At 46.5% G+C, this 13125-nt stretch overlaps 1 protein-coding gene across 1 annotated transcript in view; it reads left to right on the top strand.

The window, feature by feature from the left end:
* Nucleotides 1-13125, top strand: part of KIF18A (kinesin family member 18A) — a 117496-nt gene that overhangs the window by 63081 nt on the left and 41290 nt on the right. Inside the window, exons 7-9 of the mRNA XM_088470476.1 lie at nucleotides 1992-2168; nucleotides 2510-2584; nucleotides 3770-3879. Coding sequence (XP_088326602.1) covers nucleotides 1992-2168; nucleotides 2510-2584; nucleotides 3770-3879 — 362 coding nt within the window. The remainder of the gene's footprint in view (nucleotides 1-1991; nucleotides 2169-2509; nucleotides 2585-3769; nucleotides 3880-13125) is intronic.

The raw sequence follows: 13125 nt of genomic DNA, 5'->3' as shown, positions 1-13125 counted from the left end.
ATTAGCCACGGTAATTTACCGCGGCTAATTGGATACCCCCCATAATGTTTAACGCTTAATGGCATAGCCTGCGCTTAGTCCTAATAAAGTACACCTATCAGTTGTACATGGACTGCAAAGTGCCAGGTTTATTTTTACACTACTGTATATACACCATGCTAATGTTACCATTATTATTATATATAGAAACCTAGAATAATATCAGTTGACAATAATGTTAAAATTGGGGAAGAGGTTTTCACTCCATTTTAGATTAGCTGAACTTGTGAAGTGGGGTTTCCGAAATTGCTATGACCATAAAACTTGGCCTCTGATGTTCAACATAAATGCCTAGTTATTATATTGGTTATATTTGTCTTGTGCTCATCATAAACCAATTCCCATTTGAAATATTGGAGCATATTCACTTTTAGTTTTAAGGTTTAGAAACTCCATGGCAACAAATTCCGCTGACTGCTTTCCCAACAATAATTATATTAAATGGAAATCACCATGGGCAATGTACAACAAGTTCCTAGTATGAAAAAAAAAATATATATATATTTTTTTTTAAATCTCTAACATGCTAAACGCATTAGATATGTCATTCATTAGAGGAGGACGTCTGCTTACAATTAGATTAATAAACAACATACTTACATATCTGGGATAGTTGTATAAGCTGCACTTTTCTTTCCCTTTTCTCCTTCACTGCTCCCACGTTATAGTATACTAGAGCTGAGCAGGAGGATTTGCCCGCAGCTTGGTACATACAGATGTGTCCTCACATATCTATGCTACAGTCCCGCCAAACAGTCCCATGCTACTCTGCTAGCGCCTAGTATCTTTTTTTGCATTTTTTTTTTTTTTTGCTGTAATGTGTCTAATAATCACAATGTGCTGTGACGAACGCACCATGAGACTGCTAATTAATTTGATATGCCACACTTGTATGTCTTTGTGCGACCGAGTCTCTGAATCAGTATACGAAGTGCTAAGTTTCAGCGTCCGCAGTTTTTTTCCACGCCAAGTTCAGCTTAGTCTGTCGCACACAGATATACAAGTGTCGCATATCAAATGAATCCGTGCAGTTTCCTGGTGCGTCCTCGTCACATCGCATTGTGACTAAGACACATTGTCAGGAAAATAATGACACGAGCCCTGGCGACTCACTCACGTATTGAGGCTAGATGTATGAGGACACATCTTATAAACGTGTAACTAGAGATGTGGCTTACAGAATACACATTCCCTAATTAAGTAATGTTAAAAGCTTTTCGATGGGGGGAAGCAATATTGAAGCAGTTGTTTGTACCGTAGCTGTGGACACAATCTACGTACTACAACTTTATTACAGGGTTATTTGGAGGGAATCGGTATGAGATGCCGGCGCTTGGGATCCAGGCAGTTAGAATCCCGATGCCGGCATTTCTAAAGGGTTAACATACCGACACTTTGTGGTCAGTATGCTAACCCTACCCTAGTCCCCCCTTTTTGGGGCCTAAACCCCATCTCCCTTAGTGCCTGACCCTAATCTCCCCCCTTAGTGCCTACCCCCCCCCCCCCCCAACACCCCAATACTTACGCGGTCAGGATTTCGGTGCCAGTAATAGGAGCGTCTGCATCCAGACCGCCGGGATACCGAACGCATACCATTTGGTGTTTTAAAACCGCATTTAGCCACTTATTACTAATGTCTTGTTTATGATATTTTATTTTTTATTCCTTGCTACATATGCTGGCTTTATCTGTTGCAGACTGTTTTGTCTGTTTACCATTCTTTATAAAACTTAATAAAACGATGTTTTAAAAAATAATAATTCTGAATTAATTGTAATGAAAGTAGGGCTTAATTACATCCATTGCATCTATAAGAATTGGTAGCTGCTGTGTAATAATAACCAAATCGCATGCTCATCTCTTCTTATTTACAACAGGAGAAGTAAAACAATGTATACATTTTCTAATTCCACAAATAATTAATTGAAGTCCCTGTTTTGTGTGCCCTTTAGACAAAGAAGCAGCATATACCTTACCGAAACAGTAAACTCACACGGCTACTAAAGGATTCACTGGGGGGGAATTGCCGGACTATCATGATTGCCGCTGTTAGTCCATCATCATTGTCGTACGATGATACGTACAACACACTCAAATATGCGGACCGAGCCAAGCATATCAAGTCTGCCGTAAGTAAAAGTCCTGGCGTTGAAAAAAAAAAAAAAAAACACCCATACTGTTTGGCCCCATATCCAGATAAATGTATTTTCCGGTATAACTTCTGACACTTAAGTGTGTTTCTCATATAAAAGCAAAGGCTATAATATAATTTTTGGCATTTTTAATGCATAGCGTTTTTGGATTGTGATTGCTATTCATTACTACCCTTTGTAATTACTTATCTCACTCTCCGAATTTGTGCGTAGAACGGCAAATGCTTCCACATCTGATCATTTTAAAAGAACGGTAATGTTGCTGAAATGTGTGTCAATTATTTAAGGCTAATGCTGTTTTCTGGTTATATTAACAGGTGAAGAGTAATGTGGTTAGTCTGGACAGTCACATTAGTCAGTATGTCAAGATCTGTGAGCAGCAGAAAAAAGAGGTGCGTTCCTGTGATTCCTGTGCCCCTCTCTGAGGGATTGTTTAGTGAACTTGTTCAACTTTTATGTTTAACGGTATATATGTAGATTTTTTTTTTTATTATTTACAACCCATTACCTATATTGAGTCGTTTGCTAAATATTCAAGTTGTAAGTCATATAATCAGATAGTGTATAGTATATGGTGTGTGCATAGACAACACTTTCAGCATGTTTGAAATCGTGCAGTGTAAAAATCTATTTCTACATTTTAAACCGAATGGTCTTAAATCAGTGACTTGGGACTGCCATGTCTGCAGCTTCATGGGCCGAAGACGTGCCAGGCTGCAGGATTTATTCAGTTCCAGGCACATATTCTATATTAGACCAGAGAGTGTATCTAACAAACTATTAGGAGAGAAATTGTTTTTGGGTGACCGATATCCCATCCTCTGTGACCGGGAGCTATTCAATTGTTTATGCTAATAGAGGCAAGTGCCACGGGCGCCCATTATTTCTGCTCGCACCTTCCTGAGATGGCGAGCAGAAATCCGTATAGAGACAGACTTTGGGCATTGCGCCCATTACTTTGCACAGGTTAAGCCGCTTTACGTGTCTACACCCGGCACATTTATGCGAGACATGCGCGATAAATGGGTTCCCCCGCGGCAACACCGTGAAATATTGTCAGCCAGGCGTCTGTTGCGAGCACAAGAAAATAATTGAATTACCCCCTTAAAGAGTAGCAGTGGTTTGTATTTAGAACATGTTTTAAATGGATCTATTTAATTTATTTCAAACAACCTAAATTAAAAGTCTAAAGACTTTTTGCGTCTCAGGCAGAATTCTGTGTCTTTACATACAGTCAAATCATTGTTGTGTTGTTTAAAATGCACATCTTTATAAATGTTTTACAAGAACCTTAAAGAAGAGTTTAACATTTCTGTATTTAAATTAACATGATTTTGTAAAATGCTTGTGAGAAACATGTCCTCCCTTTCACAATGGTAGCGGTCCAATCTTGTCTCATTTGTAAACTTTCCATCAGCCATGTGACAAAATACATTAAATCAATTGTAATGCTGTTCATTATTAGACTGACAGTATATTGCCCTATATAATTTGCAGTGTGTAATGCCGGTAAGATGCAGGTGAGTTGCCTGAAAGCAGCAATGCTTTATTAATTCTCATATTCTTGTGCATTTTAGATTGCTACCTTAAAGGAAAAGTTAAAGACCTACGAGGAGCAAAAATGTACTGGACCAAGCAGGTATAATAAATCCCTTGCCACCAGCCAGCAACAGATGGAAATAAAGAGGTAGCTATTCTTCATTTCTAGCCAGTATTATTTTATAATGTGTGTTTTTGTTTTCACGTAGTGAAAAATGTACAAAACTAAATTTTACTAATTGCCCATTTTGCATGGTCTTGTGTGAGTGGTGCAAGCTGCATTTTACATGCTGACATTGCAACTACATTTACTCTATAGAGGAACTGTCATAGCCCTTCATTAAATGCATGCATGTTTTCAAAAGTGTGTGAATGAGCTTTTCATAGGCTCTCCAAGGTAGAGCTATAGGGCAGCTGCCATCTTACACAATGATCAAGGCAGAGAGCACAACGAGGCATTTTCAGACATAAATTTTCAGATCTTTTTATTCCAGTGATCTCAAATGCCAGAAGTCCAATACAAATGACGTCACAATACAGACAAATGCATAAAATACTCAGACATCAGACACTTCCGATTTTAAACACTGCATTCTTAAGGATTAGTTAGATTAAGAATAGACCCTTTTATGACAAGAACAACTAAAAAGTTTCTACATTTTTGTGATCTGTAGGTTTCACCAGGAGTACCTTTTTATTTTATCTTTTATTCCTTAGTCTGCATAGCTAGATTTCAGTATTTGTTTTCCAAAATGTAATAGAATGTATATAGTATGGTTTTTTCTACTTCAGGGTCCATAGGGTATCCACAGGATACCTTGGGGTATAGGTGTGACGTCAGTCGCAGGGCACCAAAGAGTTAAGCTTTCAGCCTCCCAGGATGCACTAGGTCCCCCTCCTATACCCCGCCCCCGGGACAAGGCACCTCAGTTTAGTTTGGTGCCCGGCCGGAGTCGGGTGCACCTGTTGGAGTGGGGGCTAGAAGAGCCGCTGAAGCTTTTTCTTCATGCAGCTGTGGCTGCACATCTGGATGAACAGCATGGACAGTCAGTCCTGACGTCCATGCTGTCTTCCCTACACCCCGCCGGTACCAGAACGCCGGTACTGATCCGGGGATGCTGGTGGGCGTCTGGGGTCACAGCTAGCGGTGATGCTCCGGACCATGGCCGGATTCAAGGGGGACAGAGGTAAGCAGCGGGGTCCCGCGGTGGGTCCCCGCTGATCACATGGTCCTAAGTCCCCAGGCAGGGGGCTCCCTGGGGACTGGCTGCAGCGTGGAGCCAGGCGACCAACCTGCGCTTCCACTACCCCCTGGGACAGCGGACCGCAGCAGAGCAGTAGCGCTGCGGCGTCCCAGGGGTTAAATGCATGCCAGGGGAGCGCGCCTTCCCTGTCTCACAGCCGGCGCCTCCCCCGCTGCACACAGCCCTCTCTGCATGCTGCCGACTGGTCCTGTGGCAGCGCTCCTCCCCCAGGCCAGCTTCCTCTCTGCTCCTCGGCGGCCATCTTCTCCAGAACGCATGGTGAACGCTGCTGGAAGCGCTGGACGGAAGCATCGTGGTCTGGGTCCCCCCGCATACCTCTCCTCCGCTGTGGCTCAGGTCTGTGTATGCAGCGCTGTGTCCTACCAGGCCCTGTGTCTGTGTAGTTGAGTAATCAGCGCTGTTAGTGCAGGAATTGTTATTTCTCTGCATTGTATGTGACTGTGCTAGCGCTGCCTGTAACTTTTCTTCTCTAAACTGTCAGCTTTATTACTGTCCCTGTTCTTCTGCTAAAGCCCTTGCGGTGCGGTGCTGCAGGGTGGTCTCTCGCCTATTTAATACTTAATTGGTGAGAGAGGTCACATACGTGGTGCCATCATGTCTGAAAGTGATTTTCCCCTCCGGCTACAGTGTACCACGTGCAAAGTACCGTTAGCGGAGGGGGAGGGTAGCGCGGAGGGCCTTTGCCGGCAGTGTTTGTCCATGGCGCGGCCTATTACGGTTACAGCACCGGTACAGGAGCCGCCCTGGGCTTGTTTCGCTCAGGCGTTAACAGCTTTAGTGGGCCAGTTAGCTCCGCAGCCCGCGTTTACTCCGATGGGTTTGTCCCAGCAGTCTGTGGTGTCGTCACCCATGCAGGGGTTCCCACGACAATTGGTGGTACCCCACAGTCTCCCTATTTCCCCGCTCCCGGGTTCTCAGGAGCCAGCGTGGGTTAACTCCCTGACGAGTTCTGTACAGCACTTGTCGGATGTGTTGCAAGGGGAGTCTGTGATGCGGCCTCATAAAAGGCCGGTGGCGTCTCTGTCCGCTCCTTATGAGGATGACGAAGGGACGTCTGATGATGGGGAGATTCTGGATCCTTACGATCAGGAACCTCTCCATACTAAGGACGCTGATGCTAAGTCCAAAGTATATATTCCTGGACTTATTCGGGCGGTCCGCACAGCCTTGGTGATTGAGGACGAAGTTCCCCCAGCGGCTAAATCTAAGTATGTCTTTTTCAAAGATGTGAAGGGCGATGCCACAGTCTTTCCTCTTTCGGGTCAGTTGGTGGACCATTTAGAGGAGGCGTGGAAACAACCTGGCAAAAGATACCAGCCGCAGAGACGCCTGGCGGTGGCTTATCCGTTCGCGGATAATTATTTTGCTAAGTGGGAATCCCCTCCACAGGTGGATTCTCACGTGACCCGTCTTGTCCGTAGTGCCACATTGCCGATGCCATCCATGTCCTCCCTTAAGGATGCTACGGACCGCAAGGTAGAAATCTGCCTGAAGTCCGCTTATTCCCTTGCAGGGGGGGCAGCACGGCCGGCTATGGCCATTTGCTGGGTTGCCAGAGCGATGGAGCGCTGGGCGGATTCATTAGAGGCTTCTTTTGAATCCGACTGTCCGGCCGAACAGGCGGAGTTGATTGGCAATCTCCGTGATTCGGCCACCTACATCAACGAGGCGGCTCTAGACATTAGTACTCTGGTGTCTAGAATTTCTTCAGCAGCGGTAGCTGCTCGTCGCACCTTGTGGCTGCGATCCTGGAAGGCGGACGCAGATTCCAAGAAAGGTCTGGAAGCGTTGCCGTTTACCGGAGAAGTTCTCTTCGGTCCGGATCTGGATAAGATTGTGGCCACGCTGGCGGCAGCCAAATCTGCTTGTCTCCCGTCGGCCGCTGCTCCTTCTGGTTCGGGACCATCGTCCTTTCGGTCATCTAGGGCCCAGGGCAGGCCCAAACCACAGTCGTTTCCTCGACAGGCTGGCCCTAAGAAATCGGTCAAGCCCCGGAAGCAGGCATGGAGTACCAGACGTCCGGCCCCCAAGCCAGATGACAAGCCTGCGGCCTGACGGTCCGGGCCTTCCTTTGGGGGATCCCAGGGTGGGAGGCCGCCTGCTACAGTTCGCCCAGTGTTGGTCGACCACTACGACAGACACTTGGGTTCTGGAGGTGGTTTCCCACGGATACGCCCTCTCCTTCCGGCACAGACCCCCGGCTCGCTTCTTCACCACGGGTCTCCCATCAGACCGGAACAAGGCTACGGAGCTGCGGAAGGTATTGCACACTATGCTCCAGGCTGGAGTTATAGTGGCTGTTCCATTCTCCCAGAGGGGCCAGGGTTTCTATTCAAATCTATTTTTGGTACAGAAACCCAATGGGTCATATCGTCCGATTCTCAACCTCAAAGCACTCAACAAGTCTTTGCGGGTCCCGAAGTTTCGGAATGGAGACCCTACGGTCCATCATTCTGGCGCTGGAACCTGGGGACTACTTGGTGTCATTGGACATACAGGACGCTTACCTGCATGTCCCTATTCTTTTGCGCCATCAACAGTTCCTCAGGTTTGCAATCCGCAGCGACCACTTCCAGTTTCGGGCGTTACCTTTTGGCCTGGCAACAGCACCACGTGTTTTCACCAAGGTGATGGCGGTCATGGCGGCTTCTCTGCGGCTGCAGGGAGTCCGCATGTTGCCGTATTTGGACGACCTGTTATTGGTGGCAGGATCTCCAGAGCTCCTGTTACGCCACTTGGACCTGACCATTGCACTGCTGCAACGGCACGGCTGGCTAATCAACTGGCAGAAGTCCACTCTAATCCCGTCTCGGAGGATTCTGCATCTTGGAGCCTTATTGGACTCGGGACAGCAAAGGATCTTCGTGACGGAGGACAAGATCTCTGCTTTACAGTCAAGGGTGCGCAGTTGCCTGCACAGCCGCCGGGTGTCCTTACACTCGGCGATGAGGTTACTGGGCTCCATGGTGTCGGTGTTCGACATGGTGGAATACGCCCAGTTTCACTCCAGACCTCTGCAGCACCTGATCCTGTCCAAGTGGAACGGGCTGACTCAGTCTCTGAAGTCCCAGACGATTGTGCTCACCCAGGAGGTTCGCCTGTCCCTTGCGTGGTGGTTACAGACGACCCACCTCAACAAGGGACGTCCGTTCTGGGTTCCAAATTGGGTCCTGTTGACAACGGACGCCAGTCTTCGGGGCTGGGGAGCAGTTTCGGGTCCACACTTGTTCCAGGGCAGGGGGACGCCGACAGAAGCGGAGCTTCCAATAAATATCTTGGAACTCCGTGCGGTCTTCAATGCTCTCCAGCAGGCACAGCAGTTTCTCCAGGGTCGCCCGGTGCAGGTCCAGTCGGACAACGCTACCACCGTGGCCTACATAAACAGGCAAGGAGGAACTCGCAGTCGGGCGGCTCTCGTAGAGGTCTCTCGAATCCTGGTTTGGGCGGAGCGCAATCTTCCGGCCATATCAGCGGTCTTCATCCCGGGAGTGCTAAATTGGGAGGCGGACTTTCTAAGTCGCCAGGACGTTCATCCGGGGGAATGGTCCCTGCACCCGGACGTTTTTCAACTACTGGTGGACAGGTGGGGTCTTCCAGAAATCGACCTCATGGCGTCCCGGCACAACAACAAGTTGCCGGTGTACGGGTCTCGCACAAGAGACGAAGGGTCGTCTCTGGTGGATGCTCTGTCCGTCCGGTGGACGTTCCGGTTCGCATACCTGTTCCCTCCGGTCTCCCTTCTTCCACGGGTAATCCGGAAATTCAAACAGGAAGGAGGGACGCTCCTGTTGATAGCTCCCGCGTGGCCCAGACGGCACTGGTTCTCAGACCTTCAGGGTCTGTCCGTGGACAGTCCTCTGCGGTTGCCGCTACGACCGGACCTTCTGTCTCCGGGTCCTTGCCTTCACCCGGACCTGACTCGGCTGTCTTTGACGGCGTGGCTGTTGAGACGGCCATGCTGAGGTCCCGGGGGTTTTCCAGCTCTGTGGTGCGTACCATGTTACGAGCTCGGAAACCGTCTTCCGCGAGGATATACCATCGCGTGTGGCATACGTTCTTCCAGTGGTGTCGACCGAGAGGTTATGCACCGCGGGAGTTTCGTCTGTCTCGGATTCTCGCCTTCCTGCAAGCGGGACTAGATCATGGGCTTCGCCTTGCTTCTTTGAAGGTACAGGTTTCGTCCCTATCTGTCTGGTTTCACCGTAGGATTGCTACAATCCCGGATGTGCGCACCTTTATGCAGGGTGTTCTCCGCATTCAGCCGCCCTTTGTTCCACCTGTGGCGCCTTGGGATTTGGCTGTGGTCCTGAGGGCTCTCCAAGGACCGCCGTTTGAACCACTGGGCTCAGTGGATCTTAAATGGCTAACAGCTAAGACTGTTTTCCTTCTGGCCATTGCTTCGGCCAGACGTGTTTCTGAGTTAGGGGCTCTTTCTTGTAGACCCCCTTTCTTGGTTTTTTATGGGAACAGGGCAGTGCTCCGCCCTCGGCCCGAGTTTCTTCCCAAAGTTGTTTCCCGGTTTCATGTTAACGAGGAAATAGTTGTTCCGGCCTTTAACTCACCGGGTCTTTCCGTGGGTGAGGCCTCTTTGGATGTTGTGCGGGCCTTAAGGACTTATGTAGACCGCACTTCTTCGTTTAGGAAGTCGGACGCTTTGTTTGTCCTCTATGGCTTCCGTAAAAAGGGTTGGCCTGCTTCAAAGCAAACTTTGGCAGCCTGGATCCGTATGGCTATTTCTGAAGCTTATCTTCATGAAGGCCTACCGGTCCCTCCTTCTCTGAAGGCTCATTCTACTAGGTCTGTGGGTCCTTCTTGGGCAGCTCGACGTGGTGCCTCGGCAGTTCAGATCTGCAAGGCTGCTACGTGGTCTTCTGTCCATACCTTCGTGAGGTATTACAGGTTTGACACCTTCGCCTCTCAGGATGCTTCCTTCGGGCGGCGGATTCTCCTTTCTGCACAGGAGCGTCCCCACCCTTAAAGGATACTGCTTTGGGACATCCCCAAGGTATCCTGTGGATACCCTATGGACCCTGAAGTAGAAAATATGAGATATGGTAAGAACTTACCCTTGTTATCTCTATTTCTACGAAGTCCATAGGGTTCCACAGGACTCCCGCCCTGTCGCACCTGTGCTGCAGATGGGCTTTGCTCTGGTCACCGGTTTTCCGTCTCCCTCTGGTGAGAATGTGATTCTTGTATGTGTCCAGATCTTTGTTCTCTCTCTTCCTTCTCCTCCTCCGGCCTATGGCTTGGTAACTAACTGAGGTGCCTTGGCCCGGGGGCGGGGTATAGGAGGGGGACCTAGTGCATCCTGGGAGGCTGAAAGCTTAACTCTTTGGTGCCCTGCGACTGACGTCACACCTATACCCCAAGGTATCCTGTGGAACCCTATGGACTTCGTAGAAATAGAGATAACAAGGGTAAGTTCTTACCATATCTCATATTATAACACTGTTTATGTTGTTCTTCCCATAATGCCCTTCACCCATTTAGTGCAAATCCTAATATGTACATCAAACTTTAATAACCTAGTATTCCCAAGCAGAATGGGTATGAAGTCCCGGCGGCTGAATAGCCACTGCTTCATATCCCGACGCTAGCAGCCCGAAGGGAGAAGATCCCAACAGGGCATGTAAATAATCTATCCCTAACCCTCCCCCAACCCTCCCTTAGTGACACCTAACCCTAACTTACCCCCCTAGTGCCTAACCCTAACCCCTCCTTACCTCACCCTAAACCTAACCCTCCCGGGGGGGTGCCTAACACTAACCCTCCACCATAGGGGTGCCTAACCCTAACCTCCCCCCCAAAAAAAAACCTAATACAGCGACGCTCCCTACAGCTAACGCCTCCCTCCCCCGCGGCTATCGCTAAGGGCCCCGGACTTACCGCGTTTGGTCCGGCGTCGGTATTAAGATAGCCGTCTGTATTTTGCCACCTATCTTAAGTCCCTTGTCGGGATTCGGATGTCAATACTGAGACCGGCGGCCGCAAAACTACATACCTTCCCAAGCACATGAATACCAAATAAAGTGTAGTTTTATATAAAGTCTGACAAAGTTCTGTTGTACAAGAACGGAGGTGGGCGAAATTTTGTTTTCAATTTTTTTCCCCCTTAATATGATAAATTTGCATGTGCGAGAAACGTACCAAGTTGTATAGTTTTAGAAAGTGTGATAAAGCCAGGGCTTGAAAGTGGGATAAAGCCAGGGCAGGAAAGATGAAATTTGCACTCTTGCATGGTTTTATTACACTGACATAGAGGGTCTGATGCAGAGCTGGTGCAAATGACTCCTAAATAGGAGTAGTAGATGCAAATATCGTGAGTGTGTATAATGTAATATATATATATATATATATATATATATATATATATATATATATATATATTTATTATTGACTATATATATATATATATATATATATATATATATTAATTATTTACTATATATATATATATATGTGTGTATGTATATATATATATATATGTGTGTGTGTGTGTATGTATATATATGTATATATATAATATATATATATATATATATGTATATATATATAGATAGTCAGGTGCATAAATATTGGGACATTGACAGAATTTTCATATTTTGGCCTCTATTCACCACCACAATGGCTTTGAAAAGAAACAAATAAGATGTGCTTTAACTGCAGACTTTCAGATTTAATTTGAGGGTAATTACATCCAAATCAGGTGAACGGTGTAGGTGTAGATCCAGCGTTCGTGCACTCATTTTTATACCCCCCCAGAATAAACAGGACAATAGGGAAGTCTGTTGCTGAGATCATTGGTTCCCAGGGGCGAAGCATCTGTTACAGCACATTTAACAGGCTGGTTCAAACAGACTCTCCCTGCCTCTAACAGCTGGGGACCTTCCTCTTCACGCCCCCTGCAACATCCTAACAGCTGTTCCTAAAATATACATTTTGTTGCTTGTAGGCTCTGCGATCCATAACTCGAGAATGCATGATGCGATTTCCTCACCGATAACACCGGAATACTGTAAAAAGAATATGCATCAGTACAATTCCAAACACGACTTGTTTAGAATGTATAATACCTTAGTTATCAAATATCTTTATTTCTCAGCATTTAACTAACTGAACCAACTTAAATCATACACTTTAGAGCTTATTGAACCTTATGCGTGAATATGTAATGTGTGGGTATTCGGGGTTTGATATAAGGACGCTAGTTATTAATGGGTGAGATTTAAGTGCATAATTTCTCATACACGAAGTGAACATCCAGCAGTGTGGATTGCTGAGCATTGTAGTTCCACATGCCCTCTGTCAGCAGGCCCCCACCTGTCCTGTGTTCAAAGGGAAAAAAACTATTTTGTTCTCCCAGACTCTTGTGTGAACTGTGAATCAAGCTGTGAAGTTGGGGCCATCCTGTCTGTGTGTGGGGCTAAGACCTGTTTAGGATTCAGACAAATCCAATTGTGTAGATCAATGCCTGGATTATATTCCAATTGCCACAACTATACTTTATCTGCATCCAGGGATTCCCAATTTGTATGTAAAAATACCCATTGTCTATTCTATTTACTTTTACTCAGAAAGCTTGTTCTTCCAGTTGCCCTTGGTAGATTAACAAAAACATTGCCATCTGTTCTTAGCTCCTGAGTTGTAACTTGAAATGACGCTGGTCACAAAATGGCGTCTTGCAGATTCTTGTTTCTAAAATGGAGTCTAGCTGCCATTTGCAAGATGGCGTCGCGCACGCTACAATTTTAAACTGATCTTATCTCAGCCAATTATTCAGCTTCGACAGTATGTATAAATGCTAAATCACTCATATATTGTGAATACTAAATCACCTATTTCATGAAAAAAGAATTATAAAATGTGTAAAATCGGCAGAAAAACGTGCAAAGCAATAGATAATTTAACATACCAATAACATATTAAAAACAGAATACAAATAAATAAAACACCGTCAAAAGAAAAACATAAGTGGAGCAGCTTATCTGAGGTAGAGAATAATATTCCATGTGGGAGGCAAAAACACAACCCAACGTGTTTCATCCTTTAAAGAATTCATCAACGAAACGCGTTGGTATTATTTTTGTCTGCCACATGGACTATTATTCTCTACCTCACATAAGCTG

This window comes from Taudactylus pleione, unplaced genomic scaffold (genome assembly GCF_031769625.1).
Source record: "Taudactylus pleione unplaced genomic scaffold, aTauple2 ptg000100l, whole genome shotgun sequence".
Taxonomy (NCBI): Eukaryota; Metazoa; Chordata; class Amphibia; order Anura; family Myobatrachidae; genus Taudactylus; species Taudactylus pleione.
Note: the sequence above shows the minus strand (reverse complement) of the source record. Positions and strands in the feature narration are given on the sequence as shown.